Source organism: Desmodus rotundus, chromosome 8 (assembly GCF_022682495.2).
Source record: "Desmodus rotundus isolate HL8 chromosome 8, HLdesRot8A.1, whole genome shotgun sequence".
Classification (NCBI taxonomy): domain Eukaryota; kingdom Metazoa; phylum Chordata; class Mammalia; order Chiroptera; family Phyllostomidae; genus Desmodus; species Desmodus rotundus.
In genome coordinates, this window is record NC_071394.1 from 114,406,525 (window position 1) to 114,430,572 (window position 24,048).

Here is a 24,048-nt window from a genome sequence, read left to right on the forward strand (position 1 = left end):
CAAGAACTTCCTCTCGTGACCCCCCCTATTACGTACGTTCCAATCGTTCCCAGCGCCCCCTCACCCCCCATCTCGGAACGGCTTCCCCTCTCCAGCCCAAGATCCAGGTCCCCAAACCACTTGGGAGAAAATTCACACCCTTCGCCCCCTTCCCCGGCGTCCTGAGGAGGCGCTGGGTGGGGGTGTGAGTGGGGAGGGGGCAGGGTTTCCCCGGGCCCCCCCGGGTCCCCGGGGTCCTCCTCGCGCCCCCCCGGAGGTGTGCAGGGGGAGGGGAGCGCGGGTGGGTGGGACCCGGCTGGGTGGGGGAGGGGATGAGGGCGAAGAGGAGGAGGAGTGTGTGTGCGAGCGTGTGTGGCTGGGGGAAGCCATTGCCTGTTTAATAGTTGCTGTTGCTGCACTTCCGCTTCTCTCCCAGCGAGAGAGAGACACGAGTGGCCAGGCCCAGCCGCAGCCGCAGCAGCAGCCGCCGCGGCGGCACGGAGGAGCCAGACACAAAGAGAGGTACGGGGATCCCCCTGCCGCCCGCCGCCCCCCAGCCGCGTCGCCAGGCCTCGGGGACACCCCTCGCCGCCTCCCCCGACCCGCGCCGCCCGGGCCGCCGGGCACCAGGCTGGCGCGGCGGGAGGGGGGGGTGGACAGGGGCCGGGGAGCCCCAGGGGTCCGAGGCCCGCCCGCGGGGGATGGGCAGGGGCCCCGAGCCTCGTGGGGTGCGGGGACCGCCCGCGTCGGGGAGCTGGGGGGGCATCGCGGCTGGAACTGTCAGCGCTGCCCCGGGAACCCCCCCACTGGCTGCCCGGGGGGCCAGGAGCGGGGGAGGGGGACTTGGGGAGCCCCGTTTTCCCCCAGGGCGGGGGCCCACGGGGATTAACCCTTCTGGGGCGGACAGACTCATTGTTATTCCTTCTCTAAGGAGGCCGATCCCCCCCAACCTCGCACCCCCACCCCCACCCAGGGTGGCAGTCGGGCGTGTACTCGGGACCCCCGCCACGGCCACGGCAGCCCCGAGCCGGGCTGCCGAGAGCCAGGCCGGCAGGAAGGGACGTCGGGGGGCGGCGCGGGGAACCTCGGGCCTGGTCTCCCTTGCCCCCCCACCCCCGTTGGCCTCTCCCTTCCCCCACCAGGGCACCCGCTCCCCGCCTCCGTTCCCCTCTTTAGGCTTCCTCTCCTACTCCTCTCCGCCCTTCTTCTCTTCCCGACCTGTCCAAACTCTGCTGCCGGCCCCCGCAGCCTCGCCCTGGCCACCCGACCCCCGGGAAGCCGACACAAACAGACCCAAGGCCGGTCGACCGCCGGGACCTTCCCTCGGTGCCCCGCCGAGGCACCCGCGCCCCCTCCCTGCGCTCCTCTGCCCCCTCGGCTTCTCCCCTCCCAGCCCCGATGGGAGCCCCTGGAGGAGGGTGGGTGAGGGAGAGGCCGCACGCTCTGCTCCTGACGGTTTTCCAACCGTGTCCCCCTCCTTGGGGCCAAAAATAAACAAACAAGCCGCGTCCAATTTGCAGCAGCCTTAATGGGCCTGAAGACTTTGAGAAGCGAGTGGAGGGCGGTGGGCGGCCAGGTGCACCCTGACCCAAGCCCTCCTCACAGCACCCGGGTCCCTTATTTACACTGGCTGCAGGGTTATGTTTGTCTGTTTTGTTTCTCTCCCCCTGCAGGGGCTGTTTGCGGGGCGGGGTGGGGGGTTCGCTATGTCGGATGACGATTCGAGGGCCAGCACCAGCTCTTCCTCATCTTCGTCCTCCAACCAGCAAACTGAGAAAGAAACAAACACCCCCAAGAAGAAGGAGAGTAAAGTCAGCATGAGCAAAAACTCCAAACTCCTCTCCACCAGCGCCAAGAGGTACTGTACTTTTTCCCCCCAGGCTTCCTATTTCCCGAGAACTGCCTCTTGCTGCATTGGGTCTACCTCCCAATAAGGGTAGACTTAAATGCTCCTCATGATGTATGTGTTCTTAAAATTGAAAGAAGGGCCTTGGAAGCCCTCATTACTTTTTTTGACTATTGCTTTTTCTGTTATTTTCTCTTAGCCATTATCCACCTGCCACTGTTGTGGCCTGCCTTTCTCATTTTTTGCTGAAGTTTGTGAGAGTCCTCATTACTTCTGTGCCTGACCCCCCAGTCTGATTTCAAATGACTTGTCCTATTAATCAGCAATCTGTGATTCTCCCCCTCCCTGCTGTCGTGGCACTTAATTACTAATACCTGCCCAGACAACTCTTCCAAAATCTATTAACCATCGTACATCCTCCTCACCTGTTGCACGTATGATCTTTTTCTGAGTAGAGCTTTCCCCCACAGATTGCATAAGGAATAAGGAACTCATATGAGCAGGGTAAAACATTTAATAGGTGGAGACACAAGTTTTCGAATGGAATTTAAAGAGATTTTTCTGAGGCAAATGAATGAATCAATACATGATATCAAATGGTAATTCTAGGTTATTTGGGGGTTTCTCTTTTGTTCTGTTTAAGAAATTCAGTTTACCAAATTTCAGGGAGCCTTAACTTTTCATGCTATTTGCTCTTGATCTGCACAATGTGTTCCCCCGCCAAGTCGAATTCAAGTGGTGGCTTCTTTTCTTTACTCTTTCTCTTATGTCCCTGGAAGCAGCTACTTTTTACCTCTCTGTTCCTTCAGTAATGGTCTCTGGTCCCTATGACCCCTAAAGGAATCTGTTGCCAATTCCTGGGAGCCTCCCCGTACGGTTCATAAATCCTTGCTGCGCCCAGGTGCACTGTGGTTAAACTACAATGGCAAACCGGAAGGATAGTAAGGAATCCAAGTGGTGGGTAGATTGGGATATCTTTCCTAAAATAATGTAAAATAAAATGGAACGTGAGTCTTTAGATCTCTCCACTGAGTAGTGAACCTGGAACTCGGAGTTTGAAAGTTTGTTCTGTCCTCCTTCCTGACTTGAGATTTGAAATGTTGGTAAAGTGCTTTGGTAGTGTGACTTTAGCTTAAATAGTGTAGACCTCTAGAATTAAGTGGCAAGGTGCCTTGGCAAGATTGTTCTTATTTTCAGAGGGTTAGTTTGATTGTGTACATGCTTTCCAGGAGTCATAACCGGCCCTCATTGATTAGTGCTGGGCTGGGTTTCCCAGAACTTGACATCTATCTTGCCTACTTTGGATGGGCATTCCTTAATCTCCTGGCTTCTCCACCTTCCTCCCGGGGTCTGGGCTCCCAGATCCACACTGGAGCAGCTTTTGGCCTGACCTGACTAAGATGGGATATTTGCCTTTAGGTGATTAGTGTTTTTATATTTTGCTGGCTATCCCTGCTGTACATGTATATATTTGGGGGTAAAGGCACAGGTTTCAAATATAAAACAGTCTTTTGTGTCAGCAAATTACAGAGAGGGGTTTGTCAGGACGACTCAATTTGTCCATCTGTGCTAAGGGAGCTAAAAACTTACTTGGAAATGCCTGGGAAAGAGGTGGTAGGTATTTAAAAAAATGAAAGGTGGGAAGCTACAAACAGTAATTGTACCTATGAACCTAACATCGGTTGTAGCTCTCTGGATATCTTGCTGAAAGGCTAGCTGTTAGTGTTAAAGCAGAGCTAAGGTTAATAGTAGAGGTTAAAAAATGGAGAGGGACAGTGTATCCAGGAAAGAATATGGGGAAATTGGTGTTTGTGGGGCCCTATGGAAGCAACTCTGTGAAGTCGCTTCTATACTGATTTGGAAGGCAAATGTATACCTGGAGACAGATTGACAGAGAAGCCTGAATTAGCCCACAGGCTTACTTAACTGCATAGTGGAAAGTGGTTTCTGGGCCATGGGTATAGGAAAGCCCCCACTGAGCGCAGTGTGTACAAGAATTACTCTGTGGGACATACGAATGTGTAAGTAGCTCTTGCAAATCTTTTGCCGTTATTCTGGAAATGTGCAAGTGTTTGCTGGAGAGATGAAGTGGATAAAGCTGTCTGGTATTATACTTTTTAAGTATTAAAGAATTACCTTTGCTTGACTATTTTTAAGTAGGAGTTGCATTACAAGGAGAAATAATGTCAATAGTATTTATATCCAAGTTGTGCTCAGAGGAGAAGAGTACTTTTCCTATCTGCCTAGGTCTTAACGTGCAGTCATTCTAATATGCATTCAGCTAAAGAATCAGGAAACCAGGGCTCCAAACTTTTAGTCCAGCTTACAATAAAGAGTCAAACAGCAGGGATCCAAATATCCCGGAACGGAAATGCTTCTTGGTAGCGGTAGAATTTAGCAGGACACAGATAAGGAGATGTCAGTAGAGACTGGGAGGGAACCCCTTTCCAAGGCAGACCAGATCTACAGAGGACAGGAAATGTTCTCCAACGGGAAGGTTTCAGGAACTTTCCCAATCACCACCTTTAAATTGTCTTTACTTACACCTGGAAAAAAAGTGCATTCTAAAACTTACTTGGACTCCCGTCCCTCCAGCCTGTCTTCCTACCCTCAGAAAACCTTTGGAGGGAGAAAAAGCGTCCGTGGTGATTCAGATTGCCTTTAGAGTGTGTGTGTGTTTGCTTTTTTTTGTTGTTTTTGTTTTTCTACTACTACGCTGGTGAGATTAAGTTAAACCATAGCCCTTTACAGCTTTGTAGGAGAGGAGCAGAAAAAGTTATAAAAATAGAAGGCACCATTTTGAAGGTGGAAGAAGCTTAAAGGCCTCAAATTTTGTCGTCTTAATTGACGTCCTAAGCGCCTAGGTAAACGAAGACAAAGGCCCGGGCTTGGTGTGAACGGCCTGGTGGCGTCGGCCTGGGAGTGGGGGATGGAGCGCTTTGTGGAGTCGTGGGTTGGTGCGGAGATAGAAAACTGGGGGAGTCCCGGGTTCCGCGTTCAGTGTGGAACGGAGGGGGCAGGGGGCAGACCCTAGGGAAGTCAGAGGATGTCCTGGAAAAAGGTCCGGAAGGTGGGCGGGGAGTCCGAGCGAGCGTGCGGGCTGGACCCGGGTGCACCTGTGCGGGCCGCGGGCGGGCACTTGGAGCCCGGCCTCCGCGGAGGGGCGGGTGGGGGTGTTCGCGCCCGGGCTCCGCGCGGCGTCGGGGCTGGAGGTTCTGGGGAGACCTGGGGAGTCGCCCGGCGTCGCCGCCCGGCGTCGCGGCGGGGCTCTCCCCATCCGCGGCCCTCAAGTTCGCCCGCTCGCGGCCCGGGCCGCCGGGCGCGAGCGGGGTAGGGGCGGGGTCCGGGGCGGCCAACCGGAGGTGTCGGTCATGCGGCCTGCGTCGCCCCGGCGCCCCGCGACGGCGTGCGGGTCACTTCGGGCCTGAGGGGCCTCGCAGGGAGCGGCCATGTTGGCGTCCTCACTGCGGACGCGGGGCGGCCTGGGGGCGGGGGGGCGCCTGGGGTGCGAGGGGTGACCCGGGCGCGCGGACTGTCGAGGCGGTGGGGCGCGCGTCCCTCCCACTCTTGGGATGGCTCCGATTGCTCCGTCCAGGGACCGGAGGTGCCGGGGAAGGATGAGTGTGCCCTGACACATTCTAGTGCAGTTCAGAGAACTAGTGCGCAGGGGAGCTTTTAAATTATTTCCTAAATGGAAAACACCAAGAAACAGAACTGCCTTAGAGTGTGAGGTCAGATTCGGACCCAGGCATTGTAGATGATAACGAGACCCAGCTAGCGGTCTGCCTGGGTAAAAACAAAGTTTTTTCCCTAAATGACGGGTGCGAAGCTTTTGGTGTGTAGTTTCGTCCTCCCTTAGTAGAATCCAGTTACTGTGGCAGGAGGTTAGGTTTCTCTGCGAGACCGATATATTTCCAGGTGGGAGGCTACCCGTGCCTAAATGTTCCTTGTTTTTCTTTCTCTCTCTCACTTCCCTGACTCCAGGATTCAGAAGGAACTGGCAGATATCACTTTAGACCCTCCACCCAACTGCAGGTGAGTACTTTCAAATTTATTAAAAAAAAATTCTTCTAACCTTTATCATGGGTTTTTTTTCTTTATGATTTTATAAACTTTTGCTTTTATTCTTTTGGTAACGCTTGTTTTGGTGCTCACATCGAGTAACAGCTGAAATTTCTTTACCCGAGTATAATGTTTTGATGAGCCTCTGACAATCTCAATACTACGTTAAAGTGAAGGAATAGATTTATTTGGAGTGGACACTTTTATGTGCACGAAACAAAACTGCAAAGTGAATTTAAAGATGTACCTTCGCCTAATCCTGCATCTTTCATTTGTCATTAAGGATGATGCTCAGGTACATTTTGGCTTCGAAAATTGCTTTGCTCTCTGCATCTCTCACTCAGACTCTCTACTAAGAGAGCACAGAGTTAAAGCAAACACTGCCTGTTCACAGTTTTTCTATCATATAGACATTTTGTGTTGGGCTTTTTTGGCAGACCAGTTAGAAAATAATTTGTGGCTTTGATAAAAAGGTTTTAAGTTAGAGATTTAAACTCTTCCATTAAGGTGTTTTTCCTCGAAGTTGCTTTACTCTGCGCACGTGTGGGTTTCCATTTCAAAACAGTTGGATACTGGTTTTCAAAGGGTTGTTGATCACTGTGTTTAGAATACCCGCTTTGTTACTTGCTTTTGAGTCAAGGTAGAAGACTTGATGACTTTACTAAATCAACAGTGAAGTGAGGACTTGTTATGATAGAGCCATTTATTTAAGGGTGGTTAATTGTTCATTTCTGTTACTCCGATTGTTTAAAATTAAGTATAATAATTAACTTCATTCTCAGTTCTCATGATTGACATTGGAATGGGATGCGAGGTTTCAAAAGTGTGCTAAACTTTTAGGTAGGGGTAGAAGAAGTTACTGACAAGAAAATACTGTGACCATAGCACAGAATTTAAATCAAGCATGTGGAAATACTCAGGTTGAAAAGCTAAAGGAAATACTTTGCTGATTAACACTGAACTTTCTAAGCCATGGTTAATGGATTAAGTGGAAACTTTAATATTGCCATTTTGGGTACATATGTTGTTAATGTTGGGCAGGTGTGGGATTGTTCCTTGGTAAAATTTTGTCCTGTTTTGTAAGGAAAGTCATTTCGAGTTTGAAATGCTCTTAAGCTATGGTTTGTGACTAAACCACTCAGTAATTTTTGAGCATTTCTTTCCTGGGTATTAAGAATTTTTTTTAGGCCCTGGCTAAACTGGTTGAGTGGACTGAGCGCTGGTCTGAGAACCAAAAGGTTGTAGGTTTGATGCCCAGTCAGGGCACAAGCCTAGGTTGTGGGCCAAGTCCCCAGCTGGGGGCATGCAATCCGTGTTGCTCACCCTCTCTTTCTCCCTTTCTTCCTTTCTCTCTAGAAAACAGATACAATCTTTTTTTTTTTTTTTTAAGAATCTTTTCACACTGTTAAAAAAGTAGAGAAGGGAGTAGGGCTGTGATACCTGTTGTTTTTTGGAATCATTCAGATGGAAGCCTGTAGCTTCCCTTGGTTGGCTGTGTTGAATCCATGGGCATTCCCCATGCTTGTCTGTGCTCTGTAGTTGTTGCTCCTGTTTGGAATGTGTCTTCCTCATGCGCCTGGTGAGTTCAAGCAATTGTAGCTGATGAGAGTATAAAGGTTTTTTATAAAGCGTGGCTTCAGAACTAATAACATTTATCAAAATGTTATGGGTTTCTTGCAAGTAAGTGCAATCAAATTTAAAAATTGTAAACAATTTAAAGTGTTTCATGGGATTCATTACTTTTTAAAGAAACAATAAATTCACTTTAATTTCCCACCATTTTAACTAAGTTTACGGGTGAAAAATTTGTGCTGTTGAACACGTAGAACTTCATATCCTTGGAAAATCCTCCTAATTACCTTTTCCAAGGTGAAACCTTTAAAAACTACGTGTGGTCAGGTGGCTCACCAAAGTGGATGGTTATTTGGTGGTCGGTGGTGGGAAAACAAACTTCAATATATTTTGCAAAAAAATCTCTCTTCAATGTCAAAGAAAACATTAGGCATCTTTATTTTGCAAGAGAATGTGAATTGTTTGACTCTTAAAAATAAAGACTTCTCTTTTTTCTGAAGACATTTTCAGGAGGGCTGTTTAAGCAATATGAGTTACTGTTTCTACTTTTGGTCGGCTCGCTAGTGTTGACTGACTGAATGTTACCCAGTAGTCCCAGTATTCAGCTTACCTAGATGAGTTTGGTTTTAGGGTTTGTTTTGGTACTTCATGGGGCTGAATTATTTAATATTTAATGTACATCATTGTTGGAGATGTAACAGGTAATTCAGTGTGGGGATACTTTTTGAAGTTAGCTTCCAATTAAAATGTATGAATTAAGTGATATATTGAATATGCATTGTTCTTTTTTTTTTTATAACTTTTTAAATGTTACTCGGTATGAGAATTTGACAGCTTGGTTTTTGTGAAATTGTAAATAAATCAACTGTAAATTATATTTTGAAAGCATTAAATAATTGGCTTTAATGTATCTTGTGTACTAATCCTTTGTGGGACTGCCTTTTTTCAGTCAGTACTCGGTGTCGTTTTAAATTTCAACATATCTCTTTATTAAAATATAGCAGTTGCTACATAGTAACCTCAAACAGTTGAATCAGTGAGAATTGCTTCTCTTGAAGGTGCACTGCTGGTGTTCACTAATTTTAGAACTTGGCAAAAATATTTGGCTTGGAAGTTAACTGAACTTCAAAACTTGTGTGACATGCAGTTGGTAAATATGTTATAATGTATGAGCACAGAAAGTTAAATCTTCAGTGTTGTATATCATGTTAAGTAGTTTTTAAGTGAATATTTTAAAATTGGTTTATATTGCTATATAAATCAAATTCTTTAGTGTCTCTGAACTATTTGGTTATGTATATGTATACAGAGAAGTCTCCCCACCCGTTTGGTTAGGCTTTCCCTCTGTGTTTTGTCTCCGTTTGTTTAGGAAGAAAATATTTTCTTAACTACTGCGATGATGTCCTAAAGCATGCCGTGTCTCGGATGGTAAAATTATGCCTTTTAGGTAGCTGGTGAACTCTGGGCCATTAGCGCCAGTTCTGCAGCTGTTATTTATAGCTTAGGGCTCACGCTTTGCTAAATTGACTAGTTACAGCTATCTAACTAATCTGTAGACGTGAATGTCTGTAGACAGTATGGGAGCACATAATAAATGATGACTTTCGCCCCAAGTCTTTTAAACTTCAGAATTTACTTAATGGATGTATTTTTATTATGCGTGAACTACTCATATAGTGGCTTGAAACCTAAAATCTCAGGATTTTTTCAGGGGCTGCTATTTTAGGATAAAATGCCATTTGGAAGTTACAAAATACTTCAAGCGTGATAGAGAATAATAAAGATAAATTTTCCTTATATATGACATGATTACACTTTTACTGTTATTTTTCTATTTTCTAAATATGTAAAGTTAAGTCAGTACTAATAATTTTTCTGGGAAAATGACTTATATAATTAGATACAGTTGGTTTCACTTTTTTACAGCTAAATAATACTTTTTGGAATATGATTTAAAGGTTAATGAGAAAAAAATGCAACGCATTTGTCTAGGAAGTTACATTTTCTCAACCTACTTTTCCTCATTTACTAAAAGGGCCAAATACCTGGCTTGCTTCCTCATAGTGTTGCAAAGTTCAAATGAGATTAGTTTCCAGTATGTGTCAGATTGGTGATACTATAGAATTGCCCATTTAGCTCCTTTTTATAGCTCATCTCCTTTTACTAACATTGCCTTTTTATCGCTTATATTTTAATACAGATTTTAAGCCATTACACAATAAAATAAGATTGCACATTTTTGAAAAGTTGAAACGCAGAAGTTATGGAGTAAAAAGTGAAAGATCCACCTCATGACCTCATCTGACCCTGTCCCTTGCAGAGATGCTCCCGCTTAGCACTTTGTTGGGTTTTTTAAAAAATTTTGTTTTATTTACTTATCTTTAGAGAGAGAGGGAGAGAAACATCAATGTGTGGTTGCCTCTCATGAGCCCCCTACTGGGGACCTGGCCTGCAACCCAGGCTTGTGCCCTGATTGGGAATCGAACCAGCGGCCCTTTGGTTCGCAGGCCCACGCTCACTCCACTGAGCCACACCAGCCAGGGCCCATTTAGCATTTTGTTTGTGTTTTTCTGGAAGGTTTCCGTGAATTGGCATTATCGTATTTTTCTGGTTTTACAGATGCTCCTGGAATTAATGGTAATAGTACAGGGTGGGGGAAAGTGGTTTACAGTTGTTGGTATGGAAAGTACTACAATAATTAATAAATAGTGATACAAGAATAAACTGTGTTGCACGTGCTCATGACTGTAAACTGCACCCCACATTGAGGGGTCAGTTTAGGGGTCCCATGCTACTAACCGTGGAATGAAGAGCGATCCTTTCCTTGCAACAGTGAAGGCATATACATCTGAGTTCAGCATGTCTTAGCATGCTTTTATTTTAATCCTCACCCGAGGGTATATTTACTGATTTTTAAAGAGGGGGAGGTGCGGGAGAGGAGGAAGACATTGATATGAGAGAAACATGGATTGGTTGACTCCCTTAAGCGCCCCAACCTAGGATTGCAACCTAGGTATGTGCCCTGACCCAGGATTGAACTCGCAACCTTTGGTGTATGGGATGATACTCCAACCGATTGAGCCACCCATCCAGAGCCGAGGTTAGCATGTTATAAATGGTTGTTAGATTAAATGAGTTCTACAGAAGTCATTCTTTACAAAATCCTGTGTCATCTCACTTGCTGAAAATATCCTTTTATGTATTTTTAATTCATCTGATGCTACTAAATACATTAAGGATATTGATGTGACTTCACTGTCTGCACGTTTAGTTTCATTCTAATTTGTATATGGAGCACTACCACTGAAGTGTGGTTGTCTTCACGTGCATGAAGACAGTGTTGAAAAATAACGAGAACCGGGAGACTAGAGTGTCAGCACAATCAAAATAGCACCCAAACCAGAGTCAAGTGGCTGGAAATTAGATCACCACTTGGGGCCTGAATGGGTAGGAAGGAAGGAAATCTATCCAGAAATGAATTGCTTACGAAATTAGTAGGAACTCTTCTGGCTGTTGTGTTTACCCAAAGACTGTGTTTCTGGATTGTGAAGCTGTACCGCTTTTGTTCCTCAAAAAGCTAAACTGAATTACCATATGACCCAACAGTTCTGTGTCCAGGTATATACCCCAAAGGACTGAAAACAGGGACTCAATCAGATACTTGTCAGTGTTTGAAGCGATGTTATTCATAATAGTCCAAGAGAAGAAACAACCCACAATCGATCAACAGATGAGTGGATAAGCAAAATAACAAAGTGTAGAATGTACATGCAAGGGGATGTCATTCAGCCATAGAAAGTAAAGAAGTTCTGATGCATGCTACAGCACGGATGCACCTTGCAAATGTTAGACTAACTGAAATAAGCCAGACACAAAAGGACAAATGTTGTGATTTTACGTACATGAAATATCTAGAATAGTCAAATTCCTAGAAGCAGAAAGAAGGTTAGAGGTTTCCAGGAGCTGGGAGAGGGGACAACGGGGAGATACTTCTTAATGGGTACAGAGTTTCTATGCCGGGTGATGAATATTTTGGAAACAAACAGCGGTGATGGTTGCACAACAATTGTGAGTGTAATTAACGGCACTGAATTGTACACTTAAAAATGGTTAAAATGGCATACTTCGTATTTACCACAATAAAAATGGTTTAAAAATATTGCTGTTAAAATGTTATCAGTATTTTGAGGGAGAATGTTTATAGTTTAGGAGGCAACACTTTGGTTTTTAGGAATTCTTATACAGATGCTAATGTTAAACGTAGGTTACAAACCATGAGTGCTGTTACACTACCTTCAAGGAGTTTGTAACCTACTGAGGCTGTAAAAAATGCACATACACTCTGACTCTGAGTAGTACTTGGGAGATTTTGGGAAAGTAACATGCATAGCGTGTGAAAGGTTCAGAGGAGTCAGAGGTTCCTTGACCTGGGTGGGAGGGTTCCGGGCTGGCACACCCCCTGATCTGGGAAGCTCCGGGAGGAAATGAGAAGTGAGGTGAGAAGGCCAGGGGCATCCGAGGTGGAGGAAACCGTGTAAGCTGATACAGGCGGGAGGAAAGGCGGAGAGGACACTCACAGGCAGTGGTGAATAAACCTGTGGCTGGAGAGTGAGAAAGTAGGAGGGTAAAGAGCAAGAGATCAAACTTGTGGTGTTTGTTGGTGTCAGGCTGAGGCTTTGAATTTCCTTTTATGGATACTGGAGAATTACTGAAACTCTTCTGAGCTGCAAGGGTAATCCAGTTAGAACTGAGTATCTGGATAGAGGCAAAGCAAGGGTTGGGCAGAGCTTGGTGGGAACCAGGAGACCTGGAGATTGCTGCAGTAGTCCAGGTGGGAGGCCAAGAAGGCTGTGGGGATGGGGGACGGCTATCAGTGTGGAGAGGAGGAAAGCAGTAGAATCTAGAGAACTTGGCCACTGATTTAGATATGGAGCCCTTAGAAGGAGTCAGAGTTTCTTTGGGTGTTGGGGAAGGTGGTGACATACCATTACCAGAAGGAATGAAGTGGGAAGGTGAACTGGCTCGAGGGCGATGGATTAGCTCATTCTCCACAGGTTTAATTATTTGCTCTGGTGACCACATACAGGTACAGTGTTTAGCATATGGCCACTTAGTAGGTTTTCTGTAAATATTTGCCGTTTGATTATATATTTAAACTTAGTAGTAATCAATCATTTGAACTCTCATATCTACCTGCCTACTTTTAGATTAGATTAGACAAATTAAGGCACAGGGACTGTGGTTTCGGTCTTTCAGCCTGATCCTACATGTTTCCCCCCAACTTTTTCAGTTGAGAAAATTGAAAGCTACAGAAGAATTGGAAGAATACTACAGGAAACACCCATTTTTTAGCCTGATTCGTCAGCTGTTAGAATTTCACCATGTTTGCCTCGTCTCTCTTCCCCCCTACCCCTCTCTCATCCTACATGTTTATTTTGTAGGGCCATTTGAAAGCAAGCTGCATCATGCTGCTTCCACGTGTTTCAATAGCACTGAACCTCAGGTGGGCCAGGTGGGCCAGGTGGGCCGGCTGGGTGACTGCAGCTGGAACTGGCTTTGGGAGTCCACATTAGAAATTTGAGGGAATTTTTCTTAGGTCTGAAAGTATAAAGGTGAGAGTATGTTTTGTAGGCTGAGAAGCAGCAGCAAATAGAAAGGACAAGAGTGAAACTGACGGGGATGTAATGTTTTTTAAACACAATGTAGGGAAGGTGATAGAATATGGAACTGAGGTCGAAAGGGAGCAGTATATTTAGAAAGGCTGGTAGCTTGGAACTTGAGGGTAGTGACAGTTTTCTAGAGGATTGGAAGCATTTCTGGTCCTGAGCAACAAGCACTCCAGCTGCTTGTATAGATGGAAAAGCAGCGCATCTGTCCCCAGTTTTATTTGGTTGGTTCTTTCCCAGTACACTGTAAGTTCCTTGATTGCAGAGATTGTATCTTTGCATCCTGGCAGTGTGTCCAAGAAAGAATAAATAAACAATATATATTTGTTAAATTAAAATGCCAACACAAAAACCTAGTTCAGGGCTGATGGTCTAATGGAACATCTTCATTACCCTCTTCAGAAAATAATGGGAAGAGCTGGGGAGATTGCTGCCACACTGCACAGCTGTCCATTGCTGGCAGTCTTTCTGGGTTGGCGCCCAGGCAGCTTGGGCAATTTTCACCTTCCTGGAATCACAGAGCAGCCCTGGACTGGAGTGTGAGGCAAAAGACGTGATCACACTGTGGGCTAGATGGAGGAGATGCGTAAAGAAAATACCAGTACCTTTGATTCGCATGTTTTGACTTCTTAGGATTACTGTTGGCCAACAAGCGAGCGTGGGTTTAGGGGTGCTAAGTAAACTGGCCTTCCTAGAGACGTTTCCTGAAATCCTACAGCCCTTCCAGATAGTTGGTTATGTTAGAAATGCTGGCACCCGCCTGAGACATCTGACACATTCCCCATCACCAGTGGAGTGAAACAGGGTTTCATAATAAGCCCATTCTTATTCAGCCCCTCGTCTGCAGCCGGGCTCTGAAGTGAAACAAAAGACCTAGTAACTGCTGTCAGAATATGCTTCTAATCCTCTGGGAAACTCCCTTCTCTATAGGCTAAGAAGCTCACAGCTCCTTGCTTGAGAACCGTAATCCAGGAACTGCTGTATACTAATGGCCCTTTTCTTGCAACATATGTGTGAGAGATTACGGATTGCTTTGTAGAGTCCATGCCACACTGCATAGAAGACGAACCTGGGGAAGGTCAGGGCGACGTCTGCCCTGGTCAGAAGGTGGTAAAACACTGTTTTCGTAGGCAGAACATAAGTGAGAGTGGACCCTGGGTGATGCTACCTGGAGCAGCGTCCTGTTCACTCTTTCCTTAGTTAACATCCACTTATACTTTAATTAATGAAGTAGTCAAAACCTGAACGAGATAGAGTGAAGTGCCAGGGCAAACTGAAGGGACGGGAGCAGGGGGTTCCTGGCTCTCACATGGCGTTCAGCAGTGCGTGTGCCGCAGGGGCACGTCTGACTTGTCTGTAGCGACCTGTGTCAGCACTGAATTGTACTTTATTTATTTGAAAGTTTGGTAGCTTGAACCTTTTGTTGAAGTACTTAAAAAAAAGATGTAGTCAGAAAGTTTCAATACAGAAATAATCTTACCCCAACCATTTGAAGTTTTGTTGTTTGGCAGGACTTCGCGTCGGGTCCACCAGGACATGGGTCCAGCCCTGTGAGCCCTGCCCCTCCCCCCCATTCATGCATGCTAACACTCAGCGGGGCGGGCACACCATCTTCACCAAAATCACCCCACCACCTGGGTCTGGACATCTAGTTGCCAGAAGCTGTGATGATTTCTAGCCTGGGTGGGAAGCTTCCAGGAACCCCTCCCCTTATGGCTTGAATTCTTGAGCGCCACCACACTGGCATCACCTGAAGGCTCATACTGGAGTGTGCTGTCCACCCCAGGAGCCTGGAGCTCTGCGCATCTGCACAGGACCTGTGATCAGCCAGGACGGTCTGAGGACGGAGACCACGCTCTTGCTCCTGGCCCCCAACCAGACTGGGCTGCCTGCTGGTTGGCCCTACAGCACCACCTTCCCAGGCTCACAGAACTCCCCCACCTCATTAAATAGTAATAATCAGTGGAGAGGTCCTATAGGGTCTACCCGCACTGAAATGGTGATCATTATGTGAACTAGCAGGATATTGGGTGTTTGTTATCCATTTAAATTGATAGATGGAAAATTGATGTGTGATGGGGGAATGTTGGAGGGAATGGGGGTAGTGGACAGAGGGGGATAAAGGTGAGAAAAGAAAATGGGACAACTGTAATAGAATAATCAATAAAATACACTTAAAAAAAGAAAAAAAATTGATGTGTGATGGATCTTCTAAATGTGGAAGCACATTTTCAAATAGCAGTAGATAGAACTCAGCTTGGAATGATCTTACTTAGAGAAAAGTTTTAGATATGGTACAGCTCCAAAAGTCAGGGTTATAGTCAGAAAGTATTGTTGCACAAGAGTAAATCAGGTCATATTTATTTAAAATACTAGTGTGTCTGCTGTGTGCTAGGCATTGCTGTGTGGTGACTACAACAGAACTCTGGCTTGTGGAACCTGAATTTAGTAGGCAGTATAGACAGTAACCCAAGTAAAAAGGGTTAGTAACTGCCAGTGTGTTGGCTAGGAGGAGAGAAATTAACACTGCAGTGATAGAGAATAATTGGAGGGGGGGTTGCTACTTAGAGAAGGCTTATAAAGATAATTAGGCAAGGACCTGAAAGACGAGAAGAAAGGAGAACTTAGTAAAGACGACAGGAAGAACGATCCAGACAGAGGGAAGTGCAGAGGCCCTAAGGTGGAGGGAGCCCCGTGATGTGGGGTCACGTTGTAAACCATGGTAGAGAGTTTCGGTTTCGTGCACCCCACTTTCAGCGGGAAACCATTCAAGGTTTTGAAGCAAGAAAGTGACATTATTCCAGGAACCATTTCAAAGTCTTTTCCCTCCCTCCATGCTGTGTGGACAATAGCTGGGAGGAAGGCACATGCAAAGAAAGGAGACCGGAAGGAGGGTATTGCTCTGTTCCAGGTAACGGGTGGTGGTAGCTGGGAGTGAGGTGGTGGCAGTGGAGAGGACGTGGCAGTGGAACGGAGGTTAGAACACCTGGATCTGTTAGGGACTGCATGTGGGAGATGAGAGGAAAGACCCAGAATGGCTCTTGAGTTTCTGTGGTTTCAGCAGTTAGGTAGATGATGGTGACATCTTGCTGATAGGCAGAGTCTGCCATGGGGCCTGTGTGTGCACACGTGTGTGCTGGGATGAGAACAGCATGGAGAATGAGTACTTTTTGGATATATGCCCTGGCCGGCGTGGCTTACTTGGTTGGAGCATTGTCCTGTACACCAAAAGGTCACAGGTTTGATTCCCGGTCAGGGCACATACGTAGGTTGCAGGTTTGATCCCCAGCCAGTGTGTGTACAGGAGGCAACCAAGTGATGTTTTTCTCTCACACTGATATTTCTCTCTGTGTGCCCCTGCCAAACCCACTCTCTTAACAACAACAAAGTGGTTGCTCCTTTTTGGCTATATTAGGTTTGAGCAGATGCTAATAAGGCATCCAGATGAAGGCGTCATACAGAAGTCAGATAAGAGGTGGTTGGAGCTCAGAGGACTATTTTGACCTCAGGATAAATACAAGCTTGAGATACATACACATTTGGGAGATACCAATTTATAGAGGCTTTTGAATGTCTGGGAATGCCCCTAGCTCATCTGGAGAGCAGAGGTGCAATGAGAAGGGGCCCAGAATGGAGACTTGGACATCATGTAGATTTAGAGGTTGTATAGGATAAGGGAGACCAGGGAAGAAAAATCAAGAGAGTAGGTGTCGGAAAGCAGTGGGTGCAGTGTGTGGAGTTGAGTGATCATCACGTCTGGTACAGTGCTGTGAGGTTACGTTAGAGACGCTGGCACCGCCTGAGAATCTGACACATTCTGAAAGATGTGTCAGTAGAACGGTGAAGACCAGCAGGCACCATTGCGTTTCACAGCTTCTAATTTGTTGCCCAGTACAGAAGAGATGATGCACAAGAGGGGATGATTGTCAAGAAAGAAAAGGTGTTTGTGTTACTCTTCTCTACTGGAAGATTCCATTGTGTTTGTCCAAAGTAGGGGTTTAATATTATTAATTTGTATAGGAATTTTTAATTTTAGGGGAATTTCTTGTGTGTATAATTTTTTTATATATAATCTTGTGTATATAATTTACCTTGGGAGAGGGTTTACCATTTTTTAATAGACTCTCAGTGGTTTTGTTTTTTTAATGGTTTCCTCTCTTCTCCCTGCACCAGAAAAAGTTAACTTCTGCTTTATGGGATTCAGGCCCGTGGTGATCTTATGGCTAACATTGTAGTGTGGATGCCCTGAGTAGATAGTGCAGATTCATCTATTACATCCTTATTTTAGATTGTATTTATTTATTTTTAGAGAGATGGAGAGGGGAAGAAAGAGGGAGAGAAACATCAATCTGTGGTTGCCTCTCGCATGTCCTCCTACTGGGGACCCGGCCTGCAACCCAGGCATGTGCCCTGACTGGGAGTCAAACCGGTGACCCTTCGCTTTGCAGGCTGGCACTCAATCCACTGAACCACACCAGCCAGGGCTTATATATTATATCTTGATGAATCCCTTTTGCAGAGATTAGTTTCAAAATACTAGGGTGTGGGTAAATTGGACAATCAGTAAATTGCTGCTGCTATCACTTAAAATTCTTTAAAAAAAAAGATTTTTATTTATTATTTTTAGAGAGAGAGAAGGGAGAAAGAGAAGGAGAAACATTAATGGGTTGCCTCTCGCATGTCCCAAACTAGGGACCTGGCCCGCAACCCAGGCACACGCCCTGACTGGGAATCACACCTTGGCACCCTTTTGGTTCGCAGAATGATGCCCAGCTCACTGAGCCACACCAGCCAGGCCAGAACTCCTTTCTGTGCTTTTAATTGCACTGACCTTTTGTACTTTGTTCACACTCGTGAATGTACTAGGACAAGTGGGTATGCACGTTTACTTTTAACACAGCTTAAGTTATTTATCAAACTCAATTTTTTTATCCTTTCAAGATGGGCAGTTATGTTAATACTTCACATTGGATGTATCTGGAACTCCTAAAACATCAAACAAGTATCATCTTTCCAAACCAACGATTATGTTCATTAATTTGTTTCAGATTATCCCAGGTGCTCTTGGTCTTGCTTAATTTGACAGTTCAAGTTGTCCCTTTTTCTGAGATTGATCTTGTTGAGACACAGACTTGTAAATTACAGTAAGTTGGGGGCAATAAGATACTTGGAATATTGCTGAATGTGTTTAACAGTTTCGTATAGGAAAATGTCCTACTGTACAAATGTTTACCTTAGTACTTCCCATCAGAGCACTGTGTGTACACAGTAGCTTGTGTTTGAAAATTCAGGTACTAGTTCCCGTTCAGACTCGGAGTGTGGGGGCTTTGGGTGTCAGTGATCTAGCTGGTGTCTTTTTATTCGCGTCACAAGTTACCAGTTAGGGCGATACATTTTTAGTCTCAAAAACGTGGTATACTGACCTTAACTTTATTTAAAAGTGGGTTCTTTGGGTTATGATTGGTATTTTTGACATTTTCAAACAACTAGAAGTTATCTTCCAGTATGCCTTTACAGTAAACAAACATTTGGAGGAGAAGTTATTCATGGGATCTCTTATTCAAATAACCTTATCAGATTTCTAAATTAAAATTGATGACATACATAGAGAAGTCATTTTTGTAGGACGTGAAGCTTCAGACTTGAATCCTCCTGCTGGAGGCCTCTGGGCAAGATGGAGGCGAGTGTCCCTTGGGCCAGTGAGTGACTCAGATTGGTAAAGGGACAGCAGAGTTCTGGAAGGACTGAGGGGAGAATGAAGACATGTTTGGGATTAGGGAGACATTCTAATTCAGAGAGTATAGTTGGCATCACAGAAGGGTTAGGCACAGCCAGAGGGAACCAAATGATAGCGTGTGGAAGCACAAACGTTTGGCTGCATAGGAACTTTGCTTCCCAAATAACTTAAATTTCCCCTGCCGCCACTCATGACGCTTCCTCTGTAGGAGTACATCTCGGCTTCTAAAAGCAATTTATTGGAATTGGCTTTATAAAATTTTATTTCTTAGCAGACTTTGCTGGAACATATTTATCCTGGAAAGACAAGGAAATCATTGAACTGGTGTACATCAAAGATTCTAAAAGAAAACATTTGTTTTATAATACATACCCAGGAGGATTTTTTATAAACTTGATGGTTAACTTTCCTCTAACCTAAGTAAATATTTCAAAACGAATGTATGTTAAACGACCACAGTGATATGTGAGCAGAGACTGGCAGTGAAGGCAGCAGCATCGAGTGTCAGTGTCAGTTAGGATACGACACGGCCTCGGTTGGGTCCTTTGTCTGAGTTACTCTCTGTGGAAGCCCTCAGTGCACAGCTTCCCCCTTCAGCTGGGCTGGTAGCCTCCCACAAGTGTTTCTTCTTTGTGGCTCAGTATCCCGAGATGTTTTCTCACCTGAAGTGTGTTTACTACATAGTAAACGTTGTCAAGTGATAGGGACCAGTCCTGAAGTAAATTGGTATGTCGAGGACACAATTGTTGTTAGAACTGAAATTTGAAATTGGTTTCCATTCTGTCTGGTCACACTACTGGATTCTATATAGATACAGAGATTTCTACTACATTTTACTGTAACTTTTTATATTTATATACAGGGCCCAGCAGAAGTAAGGCCTGCTTGAGTGTGGTTGGTAGGGTAATAATATGGGTGTATCAATTTATAGTTTTAATTTGAACATTTTGCCTAAAATGTCATATGGTGTGCTTGAGTGTGATATTGTTATGTTACAGAAGTACATGCTTATGATTTTGTAAGATTTTGTAATGAAAAAGGGGTGTTACTTGTGCTGGACCCTGTATATGGGGAGGAAGTTCTGTATTTTGGTACCTGTAAGTTGAAACACATGATTGTGAAAAAAGGTGAAAAGCTATTAAAATCTTGGAGCCCAACTTAATTTTTATGAGGGAAATTTGTCACTAGAAAGGGCTGGATGCTCCCTTCTTTGTCTTTGTGTCCTGTTCATTTTGAGGTGTATGTTGATAAATTAACTTTTATTGGTTGTCTCCATTCTGTCTCCAAATGACTGGTGCTTTTGTTTCTTTTCCCAGAGCCACTCTGGAAACCTTTCTGCACTTAGGCCGACTCTCACTTAAACCCTAAGATCTAAACTTCCCCACCTCATAGCCCCTCCAGAGCAGGCATCTGGGTTCTAAAGCTCCTTTGACATCCGACAAGCCCCTCATGCAGTGCGGGGTGTGAGGAGGTGGCATTTCCTGGTTGTCATTTGACCTGGAGGTGCACAAAAAGAAATGCTCTCCTGTTGTTGAATGGACTAAAAAGTCAAATCTCATTTCTGGCTTTCTCCCACCCTGGTGTGCTCCCTCCCCTTCTTGTTTCTTAGGGGGGGAAAAAGGTTAGCCAGTTGGGTGAAGTTTTCTCAGAAGTTTCTTCTGGACATGCTCACTAGAGCCAGAAAACAGTTTGTGACACTTGGCATTTCTACAAGAGATGCGCTTACCTGTACCCAGACTCTATATGTGAGCTATGGATGTAACCCGTGAAGGTTTACCAAGCCCAGTAGCTTAGTAATTATGTTCCTTGAATGAGTTTTAAAATATGTAACATACTGAACACACACTATTTGCATCATGAGGATTGTCTATACTAATAACAGGTTTTTGTTCCAGTTAAATCCTACTACTAGCTGTGCAAGTGTCTTGAGGCCTGGCAAGGTTATCAGTGACTCAGCTGGGGTGGGTGGGGCAGTCTCCTACCTGTCCACCTGTGCTCTCTGCCTATTTCCCCGGGAGCCAGGCTGAGCAATCCAGATCACTGACAACACCGCCAGTACTTTGGCTTGTGCCTGCCCTGGTTTATTCCATTATGTGGCCCTTTGACTTAGGGAGTAGCTCTAACCAGCTGCTTCTCACCATATTCACTTGCCCATTCTAACATTTACTGGGCATTTCCCGTTGTGCCAGGTACTGAAGATAGTGAAAAAGATAATGATGTCCCTGTGCTCATTGAGCTTACATTCATATGCAGGGAGGGACAATTGTAAAAAAGTACAAAAGTAATTTCAGATAACAGTACAAAGAAATTAAAATAGGGAAGTGGCCTAGTGAGGAGGTGATGGGGCAGGTTTGGGCATTGGCAGGTGCCATTCTGGGAGATGGCCACGATGGTGACAAGGACCCTGCTCCGAGTAGGGCATTTCGGTGACTGGACACTGCATGCGGATGAGAATGGTGGGAGGTGAGGTGGGCAGAAGCCATAGATTGTTCATTTCAGTAGAAAGCGATTGGAGAGTTTTGAGCAGAAGACTGGTACACCACCATGGTTGGCCTATACTTGAATATCTGCCGTGGTTTCTAGTTTATAAAAATAAAGATTACAGAAATAGTCTTTAAACTTTTTTGTTGTTGTTTCACAGAGTCACAGACATTTCTTTATATAACATTTCTGTTATATATCTGGATATAATCTATAATATGTCATTATACCTATTATATCTAGATACCTATGTCTATTATATGTAGAAATTTTGTAAAAACATAGACATGCTACCCAAACTTCCTGTGAAGGGAAGTTTGTGGGTTAAAGTAGGAATACTTTGCAATGCCTCCGGAACATTCAGAGACACCAAATCAGATTTCTTAGTTGTCTTTGTAGTCTGGTTGCTTCGGGACTGTGCACCTGAAGTGAAGGTGGCCTGCGACTGACTGCCGGGATGAAAGGAAGCAGCGAGCATTTTCGGTCTCTACCTCTTCCAGCAGGAGCAGTGAGTGAGAGCTTGGGGGCCCCCAAGGGCCCTCCGTGGTCTGGAAGACAGGCTACCAGTCTCCTCCCAGTACCTACTGGGACCCCCGGGATAGTTAAAATATTTATCTGTACGGTGTAAACCCGCAAGTCCGTGTGATGTGATGTAGCCAGGGTACTTTTCTGTTACCTTGATTTGCTGGGTGCTTCAGTGGAGTAATAATTTTGCCATGATTTTTAATTCTGATGGCCGAAATGTTTGGACCGAAGGGGACATGTAAGCCAAGCAGCACATTGGAGTGGTGATATAATCATTTTTAGGTGTGTATTTGAAACTCCAGTTACTAAAATTCTTTTGCTGCTTATGCTGTAAAAATGACATAAAATGAGATGTAATTTTACTGTATCTTAACCCACTACAGCAGGTTTGGGGGTTGCATTTCTTAAAGAAGGGAAATTTTTCTTGCTGAAGGAATTTTTTTCCCCTCTGAGCTGTTAATAAACAGTTTAGAAAGGGGCTGTTACTCATTATAGAAAATAATTACACGTGTTACTCAGACTTCTTGAGGGGACAGCATTTCAGTGCAGACATAGCATGGTGATTTGCTCCAAAGGAAACACCACCAATAGTACAGAACAATCCACATACAAAACCGTAAGGTAATTTATATTTGACTTCGGAATGAATTTTAGTAATTACATGGTAAAATGATGTGTGTCCAATAGTCTGTGTACTTACTTTATCCAAAATAATGAAGCAGCAGTAGAAAGCAGTGACTTAAGATATTCTGGACTACTGTCCAGTTCAGCTTAAGCTGCTTGCCTGAGGCCTGGCTCTTAAATGGTGAAGCTGTCGCATGACACTTTGTACGTATCTCTTTACCACATTTATCACACTCAGTTATGAGTGTTGGAGGACTTAGTCACTCCAACAGACTAAGTCCTCTAAATTCTGATTGTTTCATTTTTGTTCTTGTGCCTAACACCAGGAGATGCCTAAAAATGGAAATATTACTGAAACAAATGAGAGCTTTGATTGGAAGTAGTTGCGTAAGTGTCACCATGCATTTCTTTACATTTTAATTGAAGTCACTGAGAAGTTACTGTCTGGTAGAAGTGATTCAACCACAAATAAAGTCAGTTTTAATCTTTCTTTGGTGGGAAAAAAAAGCAATTTATTTTATATAAATTCATCTTTAAGGTTTTCAGTATAGGGTTAATCTTAAGGAAACATACAGTATACCAAGTCTAGAAATTTAGATCGCTTCTACAACACGAGAAAACGAGGTCAGTGTGGGATGAGTATTTGGGTATTTCCCAATGCTGGTTGAGGCGTTTGCTGGTAAAGGCACTGGAGTTGCTGCATGATGGATAGGTGTACGGGTGTACGTTACCTTCGCAGTAAAATATTAGAGTAACGGCCACCATCAGAAAGAAAGGTCTTAGTTTTATTTGACTGAAATTACCAACTGAACATTTATGTGTCTCTGTGCAGAGCCCTGAATCTGGATTGTGTGGCGGTACAAAAGTGTAATAGATGTTCTCGACATCAGAGAATGCCAAACAGCTAGTGAGCAAGACACTGTGCTCTCAGACATAAATTTGTTTGTAATTTTTAATCATAATTCCCTTTGATCTAAACCTTACGTCATGGAGAGCAGTGATTTCCAACCCTGTCCCTGTCCCAGCACACCTGAGGAAGAGAGAAAAACTCACCTGTAACTGGGGGAAGAGAGATTAGCAAATTTGCTGGGATGGGAATCCTCCAGTGATTGTGGCTAGTTTTAAATATGTAGGTATTTATATATTTATAAATATATTTATACTTTTAATAAGTATATGATTTATATATTTACATTTATAAATGTATAGGTATCTATAAATAAATATATAGTAGTAACCCTCTCTTCTCGAGGTTAAAAAAGGGAAAAAAGTGCTGAGATCAAGAGTGTTTACAGATTTAGGGAGTAGAGGTACAGGCCTTTGAAAGATCTGAGCTAATGAGAGAAGGTAAAGGAAAAAGAACTGAGAAGGGGGAGGGGCTAGAAGAGATTACATTTTTTTGAGGTTAGAAATGGGGTCTTGTTTTTCCCCATGGGCCTCATTTGCTACTTAGTACAAGTAAACATTTGGAAGAGAATCGGGAAAAGGAAAAGGAGAATCCTGCCCTGCAGACGGGCGTGAGACCACTGGCATGGCTTGATCAGCTCTGCTGGCTC

At 44.6% G+C, this 24,048-nt stretch overlaps 1 protein-coding gene across 2 annotated transcripts in view; it reads left to right on the forward strand.

Annotated features, from left to right (window-relative positions):
- Positions 1 to 341: 341 nt before the first annotated feature.
- Positions 342 to 24,048, forward strand: part of LOC112309504 (ubiquitin-conjugating enzyme E2 E1) — a 67,379-nt gene continuing 43,672 nt past the window's right edge. Inside the window, exons 1-3 of one of the 2 annotated variants that reach the window (XM_053929568.2) lie at positions 342 to 501; positions 1,653 to 1,837; positions 5,810 to 5,860. In XM_053929568.2, the coding sequence (XP_053785543.1) occupies positions 1,686 to 1,837; positions 5,810 to 5,860 (203 nt within the window). In that variant the 5' untranslated portion in view covers positions 342 to 501; positions 1,653 to 1,685. Of the gene's footprint in view, positions 502 to 1,652; positions 1,838 to 4,856; positions 5,156 to 5,809; positions 5,861 to 24,048 lie in introns of those variants that run through there. The other variant, XM_053929567.1, reaches the window with a different exon arrangement.